The sequence below is a fragment of the Lycium ferocissimum genome, chromosome 11, assembly GCF_029784015.1.
Source record: "Lycium ferocissimum isolate CSIRO_LF1 chromosome 11, AGI_CSIRO_Lferr_CH_V1, whole genome shotgun sequence".
Taxonomy (NCBI): Eukaryota; Viridiplantae; Streptophyta; class Magnoliopsida; order Solanales; family Solanaceae; genus Lycium; species Lycium ferocissimum.
In genome coordinates, this window is record NC_081352.1 from 22533944 (window position 1) to 22559503 (window position 25560).

At 38.1% G+C, this 25560-nt stretch overlaps 2 protein-coding genes across 2 annotated transcripts in view; one reads left to right on the top strand and one right to left on the bottom strand.

The window, feature by feature from the left end:
• LOC132037379 (uncharacterized) overlaps positions 1-25560 on the top strand; it is a 50368-nt gene that overhangs the window by 6054 nt on the left and 18754 nt on the right. The window lies entirely within an intron of this gene.
• On the bottom strand, positions 22350-23835 carry LOC132037202 (uncharacterized). Its single transcript, XM_059427676.1, has 2 exons — positions 22613-23835; positions 22350-22494 (listed from the first exon to the last, which is right to left on the bottom strand). The coding sequence occupies exons 1-2, from the start codon at positions 23146-23148 to the stop codon at positions 22470-22472; spliced, it is 561 nt and encodes a 186-aa protein (XP_059283659.1). The 5' UTR covers positions 23149-23835; the 3' UTR covers positions 22350-22469.

The following is a 25560-nucleotide window of genomic DNA, read 5'->3' on the forward strand; positions in this document are numbered from 1 at the left end:
CGGGTTAAGCTTCATGTTGTATTTTGAGCACATCGAAGGTTTCCCGCAAATGTTTTAAATGGTCCTCTGTTTCCAGGGACTTGACAACCATATCATCAATATAAACTTCCATTGTTTTTCCTATCTGTTCTTCGAACATTCCATTAACTAGGCGTTGGTAAGTTGCACCGGTATTTTTTAACCCGAAGGGCATGACATTGTAGCAATAAGTCCCATACCGAGTAATAAAAGATGTTTTCTCCTGATCCTCCGGGTGCATCCGGATCTGGATACACCCGGAGTAAGCATCGAGAAAACTTAACATCTCATATCCGGCCATCGCATCGATCATTCTATCGATGTGAGGCATGGAAAATGAATCTTTCGGTCATGCTTTGTTTAGGTCCTTATAATCAACGCACATTCGAAATTTATTACCTTTTTTCAGCACCACCACTACGTTAGCTAGCCAGTCCTAGTATTTTACTTCCCGAATAGAGCCTATTTTCAAAAGCTTCGTTACCTCATCCTTTACGAAGGCATGCTTCGGTTCTGCCACATGCCTCTGTTTCTGCTTCACCGGGGGAAATCTCCCGTCAAGGCTGAGCTTGTGAGTTGTTACTTCCGGCGGCACACCTGTCATATCTATATACGACCATGCGAAACAATCAGCATTAGTTTGAAGGAATTTAATATATTTGTTCCTGAGCTCCGAGGTTAACCCCGTGCCCAGGTATACCTTTCTATCCGGTTGATGTTCAAATAAGATGATTTGCTCCAACTCCTCCACTGTAGATTGGTTGCATCCGAGTCATCCGGTAAAACGAACTATCTGGGTGTTATACCCCACTTAAACGGGCTAAATTAGGTACAACATATTGGAGATTCCTAAATTGCTTTGTTTTAAGGAGTCGCCACCTAATTGATTTTAAGGTGAATTAGGGCACCTAATTATTAACTAAGATAAAGCTAACTAAACCTCCCTTAATGATCTGCTTAATTTTAATTCTAGGTAAGGGTTCTAATTATCCTAAAGGGAAGGGGTTAGGTATCCTCTAGGATCCGTTAACTACGGTTTACCGGCCAAACTTAGGTTAATTAATTAAAGTTAAATAAGATGCTTAAATTTAAGAAAATGACTTATAATATTACTAAAGTTTAAAGGAAAATATAGTAACTCTATTTAAAATAAGGCTTAAAAGTGTACTAAGGCTTTAAATAAAAATGCTATTTGAAATCAAGACTTGTAGGATAATTTGCACAAAAGAGACTTCAAATGCTATAAATATTGCTAAACTTTAAATAATAATGTTATTTAAAAATGAGACTTGCAAAATATAATGATTTGCATGTAAGAAGGCTTTGAATGCTATTTTAAAATAAGATTCATAAATATGTTAAGGTTTTGAAAGAAAACATATAATGCTATTAAACATAATACTTGTAGAAAATATAATGACTTGAGTTAAGAGAAAAATTTTAAAGGCTAAATGAATCCTAAAAAAAAAAAATGTGGTGAAGCCTTTAATGAAAATATAATAATGCTATTGAAATGGAAACTCGTAGAAAATATAATAATATGCCTATAAATAATAGTTTTCTACTAAATGCCAACTTTAGATAAAATTTATATTATGTCAATATGGCGATGTAAAAATACCTAGGCTTATTTTCTTAAATGTGATAGAAAGGTCGTGATTTTTCTTTCTCTTTTACTAACTATGTTTAACTATACTTAAAAAAACGCATGATTAAGTCAAACTTGCGATACATAAATTCATATGCAGTTACTTCAAATTTTAAGATGATAACGGAATAGAAGGTAGTCCTCCAATTCAAAACATGTGTTCTGGTTAGTGAAAATTAATGGTTCTAATAAAATAAAAATAAATATTATAGATATCACAACTAATTCTAACATAAAAAGAAGAAAAATAAATCCTATGAAATTAATTATTAGTTTTCCCTTAAATTAACTACCCGTTATTAAAACTAAGCCCCATAATTTGTTAAGAATTCATCTAAATTAAGAAAATAAAACAAGATAAAGGGTTAGTGGCATAATACAAATTAGATGCACAAAATAAAATAAAAGCGAATAATCAATGGGCCACGACTTGAATTTCTTCGGATTTATTTTGTTGGGCTTCGGCCCAATAATAATCTTTATTACGGATCCGTTTCTTTGTTGTTGGGCTTTTGCTCCTAATTTATGTTTTCCATTTTTTTTTTTTTGCTGCGGACTGGGCTGGACACGAGAAGATTGCGTTGGGCTTTTAGCCCAACACCGAATGCGGAAGACGAACGAGTCCCTCGGACTCATATGCGATGGTCATGCAAAAGAAAGATAAGGAAAAGGATTAGCATATGTATAAGTATTTGTATTGAGGCATAAACAATTTACATCTAATTTAAACACACACACAAGTTGAGCAAATAAATCACTAAGTGACAGCACGGTATTTAAAAAGAAAACAGAATTAAGACCTAAAGAATAACAGAATGAGAAGTTGAAAATCTATATGGGTTACTTATAAAATTTCGGCCCATTTAGCATCTATTCAAATCAGCGAGATTTTCACCAATGCGTAGCAATCTGCTCCTAATTTCAGGAAAAATAACAGGCAGTGGCAAAACAACCACAGACATCAGTAGCAAAATTGCCACCCAAAGAAAGAGTGAAATAGCTTAAAGAAACATGACAATTCGAAAATAGGAAAATCAGTTATTTAAAAACAGGCTATTTGAGCTAAACTTCTAGCATAATTAGATCCATTAAATGAAACTCATTTAAACCTCTTTCAAACACCATGCAATTGTTACAACAAGATCTTGTAATTTTCGGATGCTCAACAAGATTAAAAGAGGAACGTAGATGCAATCAGAGAAGCGTCCAATTATACAAGGGCATGAACATTCGGTATGGCCACATGAGTTACAAACAGGCAGGCATAGTTTGTTCAGACATTCACACTATTATTGACAGTCCCTTGACAACACGTATACGCATTTTAAGAACGCAAGAGGTGTTAGAGTGAGCACATAGACCACACATGATCGGGTATACGGCACAGGCAAGTATTATGGATTATTTTAAAGTTATGTTAGGCTTAAATCGCCCTGAGCAACCACATGACAAGCACAAATCAGCTAGACAGGTCAGAGCATACAAATTCCTATATTAAACTTGAACTAGTTAAGGTAAACCAAAGTTAGCCAATAAATGAGTTAAGCAGATTCATGGTCGCATACACACAGACCAGCAGATGTTAAACTCATACGAAATCTATGATGATCCTAAATCAATTAGTGAACACATGATGCTTGTAGAGTAAGCTAGGCAGACTGATTATCAAATGGACATATAACTAATCCCAATCAAATATGACAACCTTTAATCATGCTAAGGGATCAACAAGTGTCCGATCAAAATAAGAGTTTTAGACAATATTCAAGCTAAACAAAAGTTGTTGGCATGCTAATGAGGAAAAAATGGATTTAACTCATGTTCAGTTGGGACGGGAACTAAACTAGACTAAAACAAAACCACAAAAATTTGGTAAAAACAAGACAAGATTATACGCGATTTTGAGACTGGTTAGGACACATAAACCTTCGATAAACGGGGTTAGATTTGAACTATGAAATGCCATATTACCAAAATCACACTTAACCGACGAGCGGAAAAACAAGCTAAGTAAATACACGCAGACGTATAAATGATTAAACTAAATTAAGGGCGATTACGCTAACGCTACTATTAACTAACGAGCAATAAAGAAAACAGACAAATAAACATGCTTATACGGCGAATGACTAAACTAATCTAACTAAGCGTGTATAGACTGTTAAACTAAATATGAACATACTAATATCTATTAACACATGGCTAAGCTAAATTAACAAACACGCAAACAAATCAAAAATTAAGGAAAATAGTTTAAAGGAAGAACAATTACCTTTTCCAGGTGCAGTGAACCGGCGCGAGGGTCTCGGATCTATACTCGAACGCGACGAAACCCAATTTCCTCGGATTAAAACAAATCCCCAAATCAAAATAATTTCTTGACTATTTTTTTTTAGTTTTTGCTTTCTTATCTCTTTCGTTGTGAAGCTACCGGCTCTCTCCTCTTTTTTTCAGATATGAGATCATCGCCCTTTTTTTTCCATGACTAAAGCGGACAGAGATCCAAGAGAAATCGAAGTTGACTTTAAGATTAATATTTTGGAGGTTTCACTTAACAGACGATTTGAAAATTGAAAGGGGGGGAGGAGGCGGAAAGAACTCTCCTTTCAAATGACCCAAAAGCGAGTATTTATAGGCTTAGATTAGGGTTTCGGGTTCTCAAAATTTGGCTCCAAGACGAGAATCAAAGCTGTTTGAAATCAAAATCAGCTCTGAAAAGCCGATTTCTCAGAGATTCACCGTTGTTGTTTTTTTTTGACTCCTTGTGTTGACTAAGCCGTTGAAAACAGGAAAGAAAGAGACGCATCAGTCATTGAGATGGGAAATACGAAAAAAGGCACAAGATTTGCCCGAAATGGTGCGACAAATCTGCTAAGATTCGCTGAAGGAAGAAGGGTTTTTCGCGAAAGTGGAAAGGAGGAAGATGACGAGGGTGCGGCTGCGTAGGAAAATTAGGGATTAGGATTTTTTGTTGTTTGTTTGTTTTAGACGTGAAAGGGCCGACGCGTAATTGTATGGCTGGGCTGGTGATGGGTCCGGTTGGGCTGAAAATGGGCTGCCCCTTTTAATTTCGTGGGCCTTAATTCTTGTGACGTGGGCTGAATGAATATAATACCATGTAGGGAATATATATACATGTGACTCTAATAATAATTTAACCATTAGAATTAATAAGGTGTAATTTAATAAAATATAAGTAAGTAATAAATGAGGTTTGAAAGTAAGTAAATGCTATTGTCCAATTGTATAAAGTAAATGCGATGCGTTTTACATAAGACGGTAAAAGAAAATGTTAAAAGCGACTATCGCGATTATAATATTAGGTGCCCGCAGTATGATAAAAATAATAGTAATAATAATAATAATAACAATAATAATAATAATAACAATAATAACAATAATAATAACAACGATAATAATATTAAGATGGCGATTATAATAGTATTAATAATTATGATATTAAGTATTTGCAGCATAATAAAATAATAACAATAAATAATATGATATTGATAATAATAATAGAATAATAAACAACAATGATAATGAAGGTAATATTAATATTATTAATAATAATAGCGATAATAGATGATGACTATAGTTGGACAAAGGAAAAAACGACCATATTAATAGAAAGCAAATAATCGCGAGAAAGCATACATAATTATTTGTAAATACAAATTCGAAAAAGGGGCGGGACAAAATCGGGTGTCAACAACTTGTCCCTCTTTGACCGGTAATGATGAAAAAAAATTTCGGACAGAGACGTTGACTTAGTAGCCTATTTTGTCCCGACTACAAGAAAATGAGAGACTATAAGGATGAAGAAAATTTGAAAGAATTGCGGCCGAACCCCGGTCTCCGAGTTGCCTACATATCTCGGGTTGCACGAGAATCAGGTCGTGTGTAGTTCTAGGATGACTACTACACCTACGAATAACAGGTCACGACTGGCACGAATCTTTGAAAAACATTGTCCCAGTCTCGAATTATGATGACACTGGGTATTATGACTATGATCGCGTGCGAATTCGATGATCGGGTTATGGATGGGAACGGAATATGTGGGGTGTAGAAACGAGCGTTCGAGGTAGACCCTTGACCTTTGTCGGGAGGTCTGATTACCCCTCCCAACAAATTGCCCCAGTTCACTACCGAAGAAATAGTTCCACGTTGCGCTAAAGCTCCTGCGAAACTTAAACTAGATAAAATAGTTAGTAAATAAATATCAAAAGTAAAGCGACGTAAAATAACCTTAGCTGAAGCTAAATGTAAATGAGGTCTTAGACCGATGATTCATGAGAATGATGCCTTTTGGCGATGATTAATGAGGCCTTAAACCGGATGGACTATTTAAGCGAATGATAGATGAGCTTTATGCCGGTATGATGCGATGTTTGCAAGGCGTTTGAAATAATAATGCGATAGATGTGCGATTACATTTGTGAGCATTCGCGGGACATATGTAAGTGCGGTGTGTTTGTAAGCATTCGCAAGACATTACTGAGCAGGTGCGGGTGCGTTAGCATTCGCAATGCATTTGTAAACAATAAATCAATGCATATGCGGTGCGTTTGTGAGCATTCGCAAAGTATTTGAATACAAGGCATATGCGGTGCGTTCTTGACATTCGCAAAATAACAATGATGCATATCGTCGTCTGCTGAGCACTCGCAGTTGCCTTCTGAACATTTGAAAGTAATAATGCAATGCGGTGCGGTCGCGTTTCTGGCTTGATGATCACGATTAAGGTGGAACACTTTAATGCAATGCACATACGATCGCGATTAAGCGTAGCAATGATGTAGTGCCTTTGCAGGGCACTTGAATGCAATGCGCGTGCGGTGCGTTCGCGAGCAATGATGCAATGTATGTGAGGTGTGTTTGAAAGCAGTAGTGCATGTGCAGTGCGGAGCATTTGCATGCATAGTGTATTTGAAAGCATTTATGCTAGGCATTAGAAAGCTATTTGTGCGTCGACACATTTGAAAATCATTGCAGAACTTAAGCATTAATTTATCGTAAATCTCGAAAATTATTGATACTCGAGAGGCATAATTGTTATAAGAAACTCAAACCGTTCGACGTGCAATCCTTGCAGGGCTGCAAACATCATATATATGGGCTTCCGCAACTTGGAAATCTGCATCCAAAGGAAATCTGTAAGTTTTGGGGGGAGGTTGATTCGCGTTGACTTTCAAGATACGCTCTTGGCGCTTCATGCTTCCAACTTGGCTCCGGACTTGTAACCTCACTTTATTTCTAAGTCTTGTACGATTAGCAAAACTATTTGGGTGAAAATCATATTATTTTGCATAAAAACATGTATATAGATGATAAATAATTTCTGCTGAAACTTGGAACTGCGACACATTATGAAACGAAGCGAATGCCCTTTCTCTCAAAGTCCTTCCTTTGCCTGATGACTCTGTTGACCATATACCCTTCATATTTTCGATGCCGTTTTGTGATGATGCCCTTTTAAAATTTGTCCCAGTTTCAGGCGTAGGAGGATATTATTCTGCGATGCTGCCCCTTAAAATTTGTCCCAATTTCAGGCATAAGGGATGTCGAGCTTTTACAAATGACGAGACCGAGCCTGACATAGGCTGCCTACGTATCCCGCCAAGGGAATCAGGTCAGGCGTAGTTCATAACATACAAGCGAAACAAAATTGAGACTTTTTAATAATGTGACCGATGCCTATGTAGGCCGCCTACGTATCCCACCGTGGGAATCAGGTCAAGCGTAGTTCATGTTACAAGCAAAATGAAAAAAAAAAAAACTGGAAATTCCTGGCTTAAAAGATCAAACCCGATATAAGTTTCTTACGTGTCCCGCCGAGGGACCGTAATTCATTACACAAAAAGACATTGCAGAATATTACATATAAGACAAAAGATAGCTCCTAAATGTGATATTTCTGGATAGCATCTGCATCGATAGTTTTCAGCTACACTTTGCCATCCGTTTTCTCTTGTTAAAAGCTCTAGCCATTCTGCTCTGTGCTCAGACCTGGCGTATCATCGTAATGCCATGCGAACACGTCTATATCTTGTTTCAAAAGGTTGATCAATTCCTCCTTTGTGGCTGACAGAATCATATGGACGCTAATCCCTGTTTCTCTCGCAATTTCTGAATCTCCCAAATTTACAGTTTCTGTTTCAACCAAATTTGTCTTCGACTCGTTCTCGAAATGTTCAAATTCTTTAGTCAATTCTTCAGGCTGCATAGCCTCTTCATATTCTTCGGGGTCTCATTCGGCATTTGCTAAGGGCTCTCTTGTTTCATTACGTGTCACATTCACAGTATTAGCAGATTTACTAGTTTGATTCTTTGAAAGATGAAGATTAATTAGGTAAAGATAGAATAATAGATAAAAAGCATAGCTTGATTTTGCCATTTGAGCTTTCAAAAGTTTAGAGGCAAAAAGTAACAAAAGCATAAACACGATTCAGGCCTCAATTTTGAATCGTGTTGTTTCATCAAATACAAATTTTTTACCAAGACTCCCGGAGAACCGAGGGCGGGGTACAAGTCCAATTGTTCAAAGTGCATCCAGGCTCGGCATTCCAGATAGTCGGAGTTTCAGAGCATTCATCTGAAACCACGTTGCGATCCCTTCCCGCAAGCGCCGAATAAATTTTTAAAACTTTCCACGTCGTCTTTAGGCTCTTCTTCGATGCTCGGGTGGCGGATGCTTTGAGAAATAGCGATTCGGGGGAACGGGCTTGGACAAGGGAATGTCACTTCTTCTTTTGAGACTGGCCAGCGCAATTTCCTCGGTAGTGGGCTCGTATCCAAGACCGAATGTATCCTTATGCCCAGGTAACTGAATCGGTTCTACGATGCTATCCAAGTTCAATCCTAGGCCTCGACTAGATTGGAAACCATTCTTCAAAATTTCCCATGCCTCCACTTCAATCGGTGCCCTCACTTGAACTGTAATTACGGGAGCAATGAAGGCTGAGGATTCAATTTTCTCTTCTTTTTTGACTGGTATGATAGTCCCTTCCAGGTTACATTCTTCATCAATGGTGATCATGTTCACATTTGCATCATCATGATTGGGCAGAGGGTTGTCGTTTACATTTGGGGGAGCCCCTTTGAGCTGGATGACTCCTTCTTTGATCAACGCCTCAATTTTATCTTTAAGAGTAAGGCAATTTTCGGTATCATGTCGGAAACTCTCGAGTGATACGCACAATGCTTAGTCCCATCATACCATCGGGGAAGGGGGTTAGGAACTCTTTGAATCGGTTGGAGTATTTTGCGGTTCTCGATCTTTCATATAATTGGGCTAAGGGTTCGGCTAATGGCGTATAAGTTTTAGTGAGTTTTCTTTCGAAGTTTGGGCGAAGTCTGGGTGTATTTCGTGGACGGTTCGGTGATTGATATTGGGGTTGAGGTGAGTAGGTTGGGTGATATTGTGATGGGCTTTGATGGGTGGGTGTTCGAGGTGAATGATATCTTTGGTTGGGTATGGTAAACAGGAAGGGGAGCAGGTGGAGGTTGATAATAAGGCTGAGGGGTTTGGGCGTGTTGGTTGTAGTATGAAGATTGAGATGGAGGGTATTGGTAGGTTAACATTTGGTTTGGTCTTTGCTCTTGGATGGTCATAACCGCATGGACACTCCGTCCCTCTTCCTCTTGTTTGCGTCGATTGAATTGCCTTATTTGTTGCTGCAAGGGCTGCTAAATTTGTGATTCTGCCCGTCTTGATACCTTCTTCTATGAAATCTCCCATCCTGATAACTTCAGAAAACTTCTGCCCGATGACACTTATCAACCTTTCATAGTATGTTGCGTCTTTTAGAGATTGTACGAAAAGCGTCGTCATCTCACTTTCAGCCGTGGTGGACCTTTGCGAACACGCTCTCCCCGCATACCTCTCGAAAGTTTACGTGACTTCCTTTCTAACTTCATCAAATAGAATCTGCAGGGCCGATCTCGGTGTTAAACTTTGAACCTATCCATGAATTCTCTCGCCATCTCTCCCAACTACGCCATTTTGCGGATCTTGGCATGTGTACCAATCAAGCGCTTCTCCTGTCAGACTCCTTATAAACAGCTTCATCCTGATAGCTTGATCTTTCCCCACTCCAACAAGCTTATCGCAGTACGATCTCAAATGGGCTCGTGGATTTCCTTTTCCATCAAACATATCAAATTTTGGCACCTTATAGCCAGCAGGCAACTGATGTCGGGATGAATACACGGATCCTCGTATTAAGTCCTTCGCATCCTTGTGGGTTTGGATGCTTGAATGCTTCTTTGGACTACGGATCTCTTTTGCAACATTCTCATCCGCTCTTGCCCTAGCTTCCCTTTCCATCTCCTCATAAGGGTCAGTTACGGATCTTGCCCACATTTTCTGTTGGGTAGTGAATGGTTGAGCACTGCTACGTATCTTAGGTGGCACATACTGCGTATTATGGCTAGCGGTGTGTGCTAATGGTATGTGTTGAGTTGCTTGGTAGTTTTGGATAACTGTGGGTTGAGGAATGTAGGGAGTGGTGAAGGGTGGCGGATTGGTTTGTTGAAAGTTAATTTGCTGGGAGTTGGCTTTTTGCGGGTCATTTGGTTGCGGGATGGTTTGTTGTATGTTGGTTTGTTGCGGGGCGGTTTGTGGCGGGATGGTTTGTTGCGGGTGGATTGGTGGTGGAATGGCTTGTTGTGGATTTGATTGTTGTGAGATGGTTTGTTGTTGGCTAGTTTGTTGTGAATTGGTAGCATTTGGATGGCATGTGTAAAGCGGAGGGTTTGTGGGAGAGGGCTGAGGAGCGGGCGAGTCAACAGGTGAAAAAGATAGTGGAAGCGTCGCATTTGTTCTTTGTTCGTGGTGAGAGGTATTAAAGGTGATGGATAGATTGGTAAGATTTCGCAGTCGCTCGATCTCAGTTTGCATATTGGCTATTTCTTTGCACCGGTTGGGCGATGAGTTCGTCGTTCCCTCCCCGAAGCTTCGGGTTCGTCTCTCGGAAGGGGTGACAAGTCCCGAAGCCGATCGTTCGGATGCCCCTGAATCATTCATATCGCTGGATGCTCGTGTCTTTGATCTTGTAAAGTACGGGTGGTCCGCCAGTTCGCAGTCAACACGAATCAACCGTTTGGGAAAATAATCAAAATAAAAGAAAAACCCTTTAAAAAAAATGAAGAAAACTGCGTTAGTATAGTGCGAATGACTGCTGCTGAAAATAATGCGAACATTGAGCAAACAATGTCGAAAGAAACACATATTGCATAGCAAACAAAACACATATTGCATGGCAACAAATCAAATAGTAAAAGGGAGATATAGCAAACACAACGCGACCTATTATGCACGGGACCTCCTTTGTGCCAGAGGTAGGCCTAACACGGATTTGAAGGATAAAAATATGCAATTACATGTCATCCCAATGTGCTATTAATTGAAAGCCCCAAAACATACAATGTTTAGAAATTTAAAAACCCCAATACAAAAGTAATTATTACAATTACTACTTGACTCTCATAAGCTAATTAAAATGAGGAAAGCCCTTCGTTACTCTTGAGCCCCTTATTTGCTTGGATTGAATGCCCGATCTTTCGGCGATGCATGATATGGTCAGAACTCCTCCCGTTCTTTGCCTTTCTTGACGTAAGTGTCTCCTTGCTCGGCTAGTAGTGTATCTAATTCTTGCATGCTTTGCTCGTAATTAAATACTGCTTTGCTCGTATTATCTTGACTCGTGGCTACTGCGTTTACAAGCGATTAGTTCTACCTAAATAGCACATGGTCCACATAACACGCATGTTTATCCTTCAAATCAATGCATATAACATGATAATCGTCGCTTGGGGTCATAAACCCACTCGGACATTTGGACGAGGTTGACTAATGGACTTAATACACCTTGGGTATTAAGCCTCCTAGGTTCGTGCATGCTCTTAAAGAGGGTTTTGGTTTAGCTCTATCTTAAGTTTTCTAAAATTTGGCTTTACTAGACACAAAGTTCCCGAGCGGACTACTCGAGTGAGAAGGCTACGCGGTCACCGGAGATTCGGACACCCCGCACATATGCCAACTCTCCTAAAAATTTGAATTTTTGAAAAATTTTGCGGGTGCGCAAAACACACCTCGCGTGTATGTGTGATAGTGTGAGTTTTCCAGAAATGGAGGAAATATGAACGGAATGTCAGTTTAAGGAAAGCAGTAACATAGAAAATTTCATATAATAAAACAGCCATTTAAAAGCACATAAGAAAACAATAAAAGCAAAATAAAGCCAAAACACCCAAAGCATCCAATTAATTAACCTAAGTTGTTATGGTTAGAACCTAAAATCCCCAGCGGAGTCGCCAAGCTGTTATACCCCACTTAAACGGGCTAAATTAGGTACAACATATTGGAGATTCCTAAATTGCTTTGTTTTAAGGAGTCGCCACCTAATTGTTTTTAAGGTGAATTAGGGCACCTAATTATTAACTAAGGTAAAGCTAACTAAACCTTCGTTAATGGTCTGCTTAATTTTAATTCTAGGTAAGGGTTCTAATTATTCTAAAGGGAAGGGGTTAGGCATCCTCTAGGATCCGTTGTCACGACCCAATTCGCGAGTCGTGGTGGCACCTACACTATCCCTCCGAGTAGGCGAACCACATTACTAATAACAAGTTAAATAAGCGAAAAATTAAATAAGAATAAGTTATCAAGTCTTAAATACTTATCATAACTAGAATTGCCACGACAACCCCAAAATCCGGTCAAAGAGTACAAGAGCGCTAACATAGTATGGAATAAAAGTCTGAAAATACCCGAAGGCTACATACTGTCTGTCGAATATGAAAACAGAATTAAATAAGAGGAAGTCCTTCAGGGGCCACGGATGACCAAGTAGCTCACCCCAATTGCGAAAGACGTCACCCTCGCGTATCGCCACGGGGTGTAGAAGCTGAACTGGATCGTACCGCACTCAACAAAGTGCAGCAAGAGTAGTATCAGTACAACACTAGTACCGGTAAGCATCATAGGCCGACAATGATTAGATAACGCATGAAGAAGTGGAAACTAGCAAGTAGCACATAGAGCAAACAAGTATGGTCACATATAATATACAAGTAAAGTGTAAAGGAATCATGAAATCAACCCGAATGAGATATAATTCACCGGATGATCGGTCAAATGTATGAGTGAATGAATGCAATGCAATGCAACGATCACCTCTCTCAATCCACTCTCGTACACACATGCAAAGGGTAGTGCCTCAAAGCCATGACCCATGGGGGACCCGCGAAGTCCATGTACCACTCGTGCTCTCCGGTAGAAACCTCGGAGGCTATCAATCACTCTCAATCTCCGGCAAGGACCTCGGAGTCTCTCTGTCACTCTCAATCTCGGGCAAAGACCTCGGAGTCTCTCTGTCACTCTCAATCTCCGGTAAAGACCTCGGAATCTCTCAATCACTCACCTCACCAATCATCACAACAATAATATGGAAAGCATGTCATGCACGATATCAGTCTCAACAATATCACCAATATAAATCAACAAGTACAAGTCATATTACTGTCCACTGTTCAATTATCAATATTACCATTCCTTTTCATATGATGAGGGAGCTAGTATATGACAGCGATACAAACAGGTGATAATCACAGAAATAACACATTTGGCGACAAGCCCACATAATAGCTGATAAAACCAACCTAATTGGAATTCACCTCCACTTCATACCCGCAGGCCTATCATGCTATCCCCATCACTTTCTACAACTACATACGATTCTCTAATCAGGTCTAACTAAAGTAGACCGTAACCTACCTCAATGCCGAGCGGGTGCCACGAACAATCAAACTAATGTCTTCCCTTTGCGTAGAGCCTCTGAACGATCAAAATCTATAAAATATGCAATCTACATTAGAATACGAATCTAAGGACACCCATATTGCTATATTTATATTTGAAACCCAAAAACACACCCCAAAAAGTGGCCTTGGGCCCACAAGGGCAAGATTGGAATTTTATTGAAAAATAATTTCACCCATTATCTAAGGATCATATATTTTTAAAATTGATCAATTTCATCCATAAATGGACTCTCAAATCATTAATTCTCCTTTCTTAGGACTAGGACTTGAAACCTTTAATTACTCCAATATCTTAACTTCGGACAAAAATCTAACTTTCCACAATTCAAATACCATGATTCTGAAGGTATTCATATAATTCAATACCAAAATATTCAATTATATATACCATATGTATTAGAATTGAAGTGCAATCATGATAATACGTGGAAAGGAAATTCCTATAATTGTAGCCTAAGTTACAAAACTGTAACTTCAATTCCGTAGGAAATTGCAGAAACAATTTAACCATTTGTCTTATCATCATTGCCCAATTATTAGTCCTCATTAGACGTCCAAACATTTAATCAACAATTGCCATAATGATTACTAGACTTGTCACCATTCTCAAAACAAATACCACTGTTCGTGTATAAAGACAATAGGACTTAATTTCAATCTACCAAAAATAATATAATAGAAGTTAATGTACAGGTCTATAACTCACTACCCCATCTACCGAAACTTGAAAATCAGCACACCCAAATATAGAGTTTTATTACCTGAAGCCTTCGATTGTTGCTGTTGACGCCGTCCCATCGGTTTTGCTCTAATTTATTTTTAATGATATACTTTGGCATGTCAAACCCTACTTATATATATGGGTCATGTAATATAGGGTACTAAATTACTTGCGGACTTAGCCCATTAATCACCAACTAAATCAATTGTCCAAAATAACCTTTTTACTCAACTACTATGCCAAAGGTGAAAATTACCCACTTAGTCGATTACATTATTCACCAACTTATACCTTATACGGGTGAAACTCATATTCCTATAAATAAACTATTCACACATATTAAATAAATATTTTTCAAAAAAAAGTGCTCGCCAATTAAATCACCGTGCCACCAATTCCCGCAAGTCAAGAATACCCTTTAAAACTACGAAAAGGGTATTTTAGCGAAAACGAATTCAAAAGTGCTAAAACGACCAACCGGGTCGTTACATCCGTTAACTACGGTTTACCGGCCAAACTTAGGTTAATTAATTAAAGTTAAATAAGATGCTTAAATTTAAGAAAATGACTTATAATATTACTAAAGTTTAAAGGAAAATATAGTAACGCTATTTAAAATAAGGCTTAAAAGTGTACTAAGGCTTTAAATAAAAATGCTATTTCAAATCAAGACTTGTAGGATAATTTGCACAAAAGAGACTTCAAATGCTATAAATATTGCTAAACTTTAAATAATAATGTTATTTAAAAATGAGACTTGCAAAATATAATGATTTGCATGTAAGAAGGCTTTAAATGCTATTTTAAAATAAGATTCATAAATATGTTAAGGTTTTGAAAGAAAACATATAATGCTATTAAACATAATACTTGTAGAAAATATAATGACTTGCACAAGAGAAAATTTTAAAGGCTAAATGAATCCTAAAAAAAAAAACGTGGCTGAAGCCTTTAATGAAAATATAATAATGCTATTGAAATGGAAACTCGTAGAAAATATAATAATATGCCTATAAATAATAGCTTTCTAGTAAATGCGAACTTTAGATAAAATTTATATTATGTCAATATGGCGATGTAAAAATACCTAGGCTTATTTTCTTAAATGTGATAGAAAGGTCGTGATTTTTCTTTCTCTTTTACTAACTATGTTTAACTATACTTAAAAAAACGCATGATTAAGTCAAACTTGCGATACGTAAATTCATACTTGCGGTACTTCAAATTTTAAGATGATAACGAAATAGAAGGTAGTCCTCCAATTCAAAACATGTGTTCTTGTTAGTGAAAATTAATGGTTCTAATAAAACAAAAATAAATATTATAGATATCACAACTAATTCTAACATAAGAAGAAGAAAATAAATCCTATGAAATTAATTATTAGTTTTCCCTTAAATTAACTACCCGTTATTAAAACTAAGCCCCATAATTTGTTAAGAATTCATCTAAATTAAGAAAATAAAAACAAGATAAAGGGTTAGTGGCATAATACAAATTAGATGCACAAAATAAAATAAAAGGGGCGAATAATCAATGGGCCAGCCCGACTTGGACTGCTGGATTTATTTGCTGTTGGGCTTCGGCCCAATAATAATGCTGTTGCGGATCTGTTTTGCTGCTGTTGGGCTTTTAGCCCAGAATTTATGTTTTCCATTTTTATTTTTTGCTGCGGACTGGGCTGGACACGAGAAGATTGCGTTGGGCTTTCAGCCCAACACCGAATGCGGAAGACGAACGAGTCCCTCGGACTCATATGCGATGGTCATGCAAAAGAAAGATAAGAAAAAGGATTAGCATATGTATAAGTATTTGTATTGAGGCATAAACAATTTACATCTAATTTAAACACACACACAAGTTGAGCAAATAAATCACTAAGTGACAGCACGGTATTTAAAAAGAAAACAGAATTAAGACCTAAAGAATAACAGAATGAGAAGTCGAAAATCTATATGTGTTACTTATAAAATTTCGGCCCATTTAGCATCTATTCAAATCAGCGAGATTTTCACCAATGCGTAGCAATCTGCTCCTAATTTCAGGAAAAATAACAGGCAGTGGCAAAACAGCCACAGACATCAGTAGCAAAATTGCCGCCCAAAGAAAGAGTGAAATAGCTTAAAGAAACATGACAATTCGAAAATAGGAAAATCAGTTATTTAAAAACAGGCTATTTGAGCTAAACTTCTAGCATAATTAGATCCATTAAATGAAACTCATTTAAACTTCTTTCAAACACCATGCAATTGTTACAACAAGATCTTGTAATTTTCAGATGCTCAACAAGATTAAAAGAGGAACAGAGATGCAATACTGTAGAAGCGTCCAATTATACAAGGGCATGAACATTCGGTATGGCCACATGAGTTACAAACAGGCAGGCATAGTTTGTTCAGACATTCACACTATTATTGACAGTCCCTTGATAACACGTATACGCATTTTAAGAACGCAAGAGGTGTTGGAGTGAGCACATAGACCCACGTGATCGGGTATACGCCTGGGCAAGTATTATGGATTATTTTAAAGTTATGTTAGGCTTAAATCGCCCTGAGCAACCATATGACAAGCACAAATCAGCTAGACAGGTCAGAGCATACAAATTCCTATATTAAACTTGAACTAGTTAAGGTAAACCAAAGTTAGCCAATAAATGAGTTAAGCAGATTCATGGTCGCATACACACAGACCAGCAGATGTTAAACTCATACGAAATCTATGATAATCCTAAATCAATTAGTGAACACATGATGCTTGTAGAGTAAGCTAGGCAGACTGATCATCAAATGGACATATAACTAATCCCAATCAAATATGACAACCTTTAATCATGCTAAGGGATCAACAAGTGTCCGATCAAAACAGGAGTTTTAGACAATATTCAAGCTAAACAAAAGCTGTTGGCATGCTAATGAGGAAAAAATGGATTTAACTCATGTTCAGTTGAGACGGGAACTAAACTAGACTAAAACAAAACCACAAGCTGGTAAAAACAAGACAAGATTATACGCGATTTTGAGACTGGTTAGGGCACATAAACCTGATAAACAGGGGTTAGGCTGAACTATGAAATGCCATCATACCAAAATCACACTTAACTGACGAGGCAGAAAACAAGCTAAGTAACTACACATGACGTATAAATGATTAAACTAAACTAACAGGCAGTTACGCTAACGCTACTATTAACTAACAGCAATAAAAGAAAACAGGACAAATAAACATTCTTATACAGGCGAATGACTAAACTAATCTAACTAAGCGTGTATAGACTGTTAAACTAAATATGAACATACTAATATCTATTAACACATGGCTAAGCTAAACTAACAAACACGCAAACAAATCAGAAATTAAGGAAAATAGTTTAAAGGAAGAACAATTACCTTTTCCAGGTGCAGTGAACCGGCGCGAGGGTCTCGGATCTATACTCGAACGCGACGAAACCCAATTTGCTCGGATTAAAACAAATCCCCAAATCAAAATAATTTCTTGACTATTTTTTTGTTTTTGCTTTCTTATCTCTTTCTTTGTGAAGCTACCGGCTCTCTCCTCTTTTTTTCAGATATGAGATCATCGCCCTTTTTTTTTTCCACGACTAAAGCGGACAGAGATCCAAAAGAAATCGAAGTTGACTTTAAGATTAATATTTTGGAGGTTACACTTAACAGACGATTTGGAAATTGAAAGGGGGGGAGGAGGCGGAAAGAACTCTCATTTCAAATGGCCCAAAAGCGAGTATTTATAGGCTTAGATTAGGGTTTCGGATTTTCAAAATTTGGCTCCAAGACGAGAATCAAAGCTGTTTGAAATCAAAATCAGCTCTAAAAAGCCGATTTCTCAGAGATTCACAGTTGTTGTTTTTTTTTTTTACTCCTTGTGTTGACTAAGCCGTTGAAAACAGGAAAGAAAGAGACGCATCAGTCATTGAGATGGGAAATACGAAAAAAGGCACAAGATTTGCCCGAAATAGTGCGACAAATCTGCTAAGATTATTTGAAGGAAGAAGGGTTTTTCGCGAAAGTGGAAAGGAGGAAGATGACGAGGGTGCGCGTAAAGGAAAATTAGGGATTAGGCTTTTTTGTTGTTTGTTTGTTTTAGACGTGAAAGGGCCGACGCGTAATTGTATGGCTGGGCTGGTGATGGGTCCGGTTGGGCTGAAAATGGGCTGCCCCTTTTAATTTCGTGGGCCTTAATTCTTGTGGGCTGAATGAATATAATAACATGTAGGGAATATATATACATGTGACTCTAATAATAATTTAACCATTAGAATTAATAAGGTGTAATTTAATAAAATATAAGTAAGTAATAAATGAGGTTTGAAAGTAAGTAAATGCTATTGTCCAATTGTATAAAGTAAATGCGATGCGTTTTACATAAGACGGTAAAAGAAAATGTTAAAAGCGACTATCGCGATTATAATATTAGGTGCCCGCAGTATGATAAAAATAATAGTAATAATAATAATAATAACAATAAAAATAATAACAATAATAATAACAACGATAATAATATTAAGATGGCGATTATAATAGTATTAATAATTATGATATTAAGTATTTGCAGCATAATAAAATAATAACAATAAATAATATGATATTGATAATAATAATAGAATAATAAACAACAATGATAATGAAAGTAATATTAATATTATTAATAATAATAGCGATAATAGATGATGACTATAGTTGGACAGTGGAAAAACGACCATATTAATATAAAGCAAATAATCGCAGTAAAGCATACATAATTATTTGTAAATACAAATTCCGAAAAAGGGGCGGGACAAAATCGGGTGTCAACACTGGGTATACCGAAATCATCCTCTTCATGCCCCGAGTCCAACCCTTTCTACTCCGTGATCGAACCCGTGCACGGTAGTTGCTATTTGGAGTTCTTACCCCCGGCTGATTCTTCTTTTTGATCTGGTTTTTTAGGAATAGGTGATGCTTCCTCGATCGCGAACATCTCTCTTGCGGTAGGTTGTTCTCCCCGGATGGCTTTTATCCCCTCCGGTGTCGGGAATTTCAGTAGCTGATGTAATGTTGATGGCACGGCTCGCATGCTATGTATCCATGGTCTACCCAGCAATGCATTATACTTCATATCCCCTTCTATCACATAGAATACCGTTTGCTGGATAGTGCCATCAATGTTGACCGGCAAAGAAATCTCACGCTTCGTGGTTTCACTCGCCATATTGAACCCGCTGAGTACCCGGGCTACCGGTACGATCTGGTCGACCACTCTCCACCGGATGATGTTGGCCGAGCTACCTGGGTCAATTAAAATACGTTTAATTTGTGACTTAAAAACAAGAATAGAAATTACCAACGCATCATTGTGCGGTTGAATGATGCCTTCCGCATCCTCGTTGCTGAAGGTGATGGAACCCTCGGGTACGTAATCCCGGCTGCGCTTTTCACGAACAATGGAAACCTTTGTCCGTTTCATCACCGGCCCTCTAGGAGCATCTGTACCCCCGATTATCATGTTGATTATATGCTGAGGTTCTACCGGTTCAATCCGTTTGTTTGACTCCCTTTCCTTGTAGTGGCTTTTGGCCGCTCGCTCCAGAATTCACGAAGGTGACCATTTTTTTTTAAACGGGCCACCTCTTCTCTTAATTGGCGACAGTCTTCAGTTTGGTGGCCATGGGTTCCATGGTACTCACATATCATGTTCAGGTCCCGCTGACCGGGATCTGACCTCAATGGTCTCGGCTACCTTACTTCTGAGATGCGACCTATGGCCGAGACGAGATCCGAGGTATTGACACTAAAGTTGTATTCCGATATCCTTGGCGGGTCTCTGTTGGTAGCCGAGCTTCCGGCATCACTCCTAAATGACAACCCTCGGCTATTCGATGGCCGCTCGATTCTTCTATCTCCCCGGCTGGAGAATTGATCGGGACCAGTCCTCGACTTTTCCGACCTGAAGCTTGGTTTTTCTGAATGAGAGTACGGCCGATATCTTTCCCTCGATGGCCGTGACTCCGGATCGTAATTCTTTCTCGATCTCTCAGAGCCTTTGTTCATGTTTACGGGACCCGGGGAAAGTTCGAGCTGGTCATCCTCTACCCGAATCTTTGATTCGTATCTGTTGTGTACGTCTGCCCAGGTCACAGCCTCGTATTCCAGCAGATTTTCCTTTAGTTTGAACGAGGCCGTCGAACTCCGAGGGTTAAGTCCTTTGGTAAAAGCTTACGCAGCCCATTCCTCCGGAACCGAAGGGAGTTCCATCTGTTCCCTTTGGAAACGGTTGACAAATTCATGCAATAACTCGTCATCCCTTTGGGCTATCCGGAAAAAATCCGCCTTACGGGCCTGTACCTTTTTGGCACCGGCATGAGCCTTTTTGAACGCATCCGCGAGCATTTCAAAAGAAGTGATTGAATGCTCGGGCAGATGGTCATACCAAGTCAATGCTCCTTTTGACAGAGTTTCCCCGAACTTTTTCAACAATACGGATTCAATTTCATCTTCTTCGATATCGTTGCCTTTTATGGCACAGGTGTATAAAGTCACGTGTTCCTGAGGATCTGTTGTACCATCATACTTCTGGATATCCGGCATTTTGAACCTCTTTGGGATCAACTTAGGAGCCGCACTCGGAGGAAAAGGCCTGAATGTACCTCTTCGAATTTGGTCCTTTCAGAATGGGCGGAGCCCCCGAGATCTGGTCCACCCGAGAGTTGTAAGTCTCCACCCTCTTCTCGGTTGAGTCTACCCGCTTCGCCAGTGTTTCGAGCATTCTAAACACTTCGGTGGACGAACCAGCCCCGGACCCATTGCTCTCGACCATCCGAGCTTCATCCCTTCTGGGTTCGGCAACACTTAGTCTTTCTCGAGCCGTTTCATCATTTTTGCTTTAAAATCGGGCTATTGCGACTCCTTGTTCGACAATAGCTGCTCTCTGTTCCTGCAACATTTCAAAAATAAAACGTAAGTTAATATCATCTGGGGTATTTGGCACTTTCTGGCCTTGTGCCCGTGACAAAGTAACTGAATTGAGAGTATTTAAGGGATCAGTAGCCGGTTGGGCGGCGTTCTCCTAATTCACGGTGTTTTGTCGGTTGAGGCCCTCCCTCGAATTGACGGTATTTGGGTCGACGGGTTCTGCTGGTAATCCCCATAGCCCACTGTTCTCGTTCTCGGCCACAATCTCGTTGTTGTTGACGTGACCAGATTGTCCACTATTCGCCATTTGGTCCGTTTTCACAGAGACGAACAAAAAATTGAAAAATCTTTGAGGGAGAAATAGAAACCGAGATCAAAGACCACTATTATCCTTGCCCCACGGTGGGCGCCAAACTGTTTACCCCGAAATTAGGTAATAAGTTGAATTTGTAAATGAGGTATAGGATATGTGGATACTTTAATCTTATTTTGATTAATGAAAAATGTATATGTGGATTCGCTTATAGATGACTTAAATGCATGTAAATCAGTATGCTAATGATTTGGACGAATGTGTTTGTGTTATGGGTTTGAGCTAGATATATATATGTGCGTTACAGTGCAATATTGAATAATATGCTTAAATGAAGTTAATACTTCAAACCGGACCAAAACCAGAGAGAATGAGAAGAGAGAGAAAGAAAGCTTCAATATAAATTCTAATACAATGTTTTGGATCTGAAAAGCCAACCCTTAAAAGTGGGGAAGTGCCCCCATTGTAGTTTTCTCTATGGGCCTTTCATACATCATAAAACCCTTTTAGAAAAGGAAGCCCTAATATGGATAAGGTTGGGTCAGTACGGTCGACGCTCGTACGAGCCGTATTAATAGGTGGCAAAACGATTTTCACACGTGGCAATTGAATAGCGATTAAGGACCAACGGCCACGATCATAACGGTCATGAAGAAACCGGACTAACGGCCACGATCGGCTCAGCCATATATAAACCGGACCAACGGCCACGATCATAACGGCCATGAAAAAACCGGACTAACTGATAAGTAGTTTGTTCCGGATAAATCGGACCTTACGGTTTTCCTCCGGCTTCTTCTGATCAAGCACTACCGATGCAATTCCCCGTCCGAACGCTCGTGCTCGTTTTCTCCTTTTCCGGTCCCCGGTCCCACCGGTCAAACATTAACCCGGTTTTTACCGTATACAAACTTAACACCAAGAAAATCAATAAAATACAACATAGCTTAGTGCAGAAGAAGAAAATGAGGGGAAGCATGTGAATAAATTACTTATATACCTTGTTGATAAACAAATCACGACTTAACAACTTCATTACCTGCTAGTGAACGCATCTTTCCTGGTTAAATTAATAAAAGAACATTATCATCCCCAGAGAGGTGAAAAGAGTTTACCATGTTGAAAACTTTTTAATAATGCCATTACTTTTAAAGGAAAGTTAGGATAAGAAAACTTACTTGTGCGCGTCTAAAGACGACTCAGAATTAAGCCAAGATGGTGGTGGCCAGAAAATATCTCCATATTCACGGTGCGATAACAATGACCCAAGCTTACAGTCTTGTATGGTAAAGACACCGGTGTTATGACCCTGTAATCCTTTATATCTAAGTTTCAGTTTCTCGCTAAGACCACCAGATGATTTGCTACCAAGGTCATTCTTGTCAATCTTGCCATCATTGCTGCTAAGTTTAACACCAACATCAACAGGAATTGGACCATAAACATCATCATCATCATTAATACTACAACAACCACAGTACATATCATCTTCAAAGTCGTCGTCATAGAACTTTGGTGGTAACTCCCCCAAGATGTCCACAATTATACCTCCATTTGAATAGTTAACGCAGTTTCCTCTACATTGGTTGCCAAAATCTAGTGAAGAAACAGAGAAACAACAGTCATCACCAGCAAATAAAATTCGATCACCCAATGTATGCACTGCAATCCACTCATGTTGTTCTTCATCAAGCCCGTATATTTTAATTTCCATGGGATTTATCCAAGAAGGGCCAGAACGGCGCAACTCCCTCTTAAATCAATATCTAAAAACATATCAGCTAGAAACAACTGTTCGCCTGATTCCACCAGTTGTTTCTTACTGGCCCATTCGTTAAATAAGCTGGAAGATACCTTGTTAGAATCATACTTTATGGTGCAAGATACATTGGTCTGGTTAAACAAGGAGGGATCATACTTGATGGTCTCTCCATATTGATCGACCGCATAAAAATTCCCCTTCTACACAATGATATCAGCAATCTTGCTGCTGGCATCTTTTAAGGGATCTTTCAACATAGTCCACTTCTCATCCCTGACTTTAAACAAAATAAGTGACCCCGAATATCAATTGCCATTAGAGAAAAATGATTGGTTTGATCACTCCAAATAAGCAAGATTTTACTAAAAAAAAATCACTACGCAATATTCAGGGCCCTGAGACTTTAAGACCCATTGCACGTGATAGGATTTATAAACTTGAGAAACGCAAAAGTCTAGTAAATTCAATTTCTTAGGCATATCATTAGGCAAAACCTTGATTAGTCTGTTGGTTAGAGGATTCAAAATCCACAATTTTCCAGCTATTGTTTTTACAACCTTCACCAACTAGCCTGTGTGAGGAGAAGGAGAAAGACAAGGACTGGTATCGCTATCAATGAGTTTGAAAAGATAAACGGTGCTTTCAATTAACTAAGACTCAGAGTCATCATGATAACCATGGATCATAAAGTTGGCGATAGCCAGTTTGTTGAGAGGCAAAGATTTTGAAATTTTGAGAGTAGGAGGAAGTGATGAATGCCACGAATCGGGGACTGCACGAATGTGAAGGACGTCAATATGGGTGTCGAGGCATTTACTGATTCTTTCAACAAGTTCTTTCGGAAGATCTGACCAAGGAACCATCATACTTTCCCTAATGATTTGGTGGGATCTACAGATGTTGTGGCTAATGAATTTGGCGAACGAATTCAAAGGTCAAAAGGCTTTATTATTGAGAAAGTAAAAGGAGATTCGCCTCTACGATAAATTAAACCTAACAAAGCTTTTGCCAATCAGAGCCATGATGCGAAAATGCTTTTCTTTAAGCAAAAAACTATACGCGGAATCTTAAAATTGACTTTTTATTATTATGACCTCTTTTCTTATTTAAACTAGTTAAGAAGTCCTAATATTAAAGTTTTAAAACCATTACAATATTACATTAAACAAATCCCTTCCTTATTTGAATATATGTAACGTGATTTTACTTCCAATTTTTACTTTTTCTATATTTTGGAATTTGAAATCCACTAAATTTTGTTTGTTAAGTTTTTCCTATTTAAACTCTGTAACAAGTCTTATAATATTTAGAAATTCAAAATCTACAAAAAATTTAGTTTTAAAAATTATCACAGATTAGTTAAACAGTCTAATATTTGAGTTGCTTTTGTGCATGTGGTTTTATTGAAATGATCAAGTGTTATTGAAATGTTTCAATATCTTTGTTCTTTGGAGCAGGTCAAGATTTATTAAGCTCTTGTATTTTTCTAGATTTTGAAATTGTATTTTATCGATAATTTTTAACAATAAATGAAGTAGAATATTATTTAAGTTTCACATTGATCATTGTATTCAATTACTAAAATTTAGTTAACCGTGAAATTAGGTATGATAGGACTTGATTAATCGTCCTTTGCTATTCAAACTAAATCGTTTCATTTTTGTAATTTTCTAATTGTTTCAAAGTCCTATAAGTTGAATTAATCAAATTCAATTTTCTCGTTCTATCTTGGCGTATCCATTCACTCGAAACTGCCACTGAAAATTTATTGTTAGCTTAAACTAATCAGATTTGCAAAAATTCCTCCCATAAAGATATTTTAATAAATTATATATTCATCAATTTATTAATTCCTACCAAAGAAAGCGATATGATTGGTTAGACTTTGATTTTAGTAACCCAAACCTATCCATGGACAACGCTAACTAGTTGTAGTAACTTTCTTTTATGGAAAATTACTTCTCTGTCATAATCTTCATTTTGTATAAAACTTTTAAATTTAAGGTAAGATAGTGTATAATTTTATTTAACTTAAAAAATAGTTTAGCTTGTCTTTCTTTCATATTCTCTCGTTTATTGTCAAAAATTGACAAACAAACATCATCAGAGTTGTGGAGTAAGAAGTCTATCGAACTTATTTGCAAAAAGAACTTAATCTTTTTTGTTTTTTTTGTTTTTTTGTTGGTCTGTTTACCTAATTCCTTTTTTGACAAGACAAGTATGCATGCTGATAACAAGAACCTGGCAATATTCACCAAGATATATATAGTCAAGCATCTATGCAGATCAAGCAATCATTCAACTGCATCACCAGTCATTTGTATTCATTTCTCTATGATACGACACATGCAACTCAACTCTTAA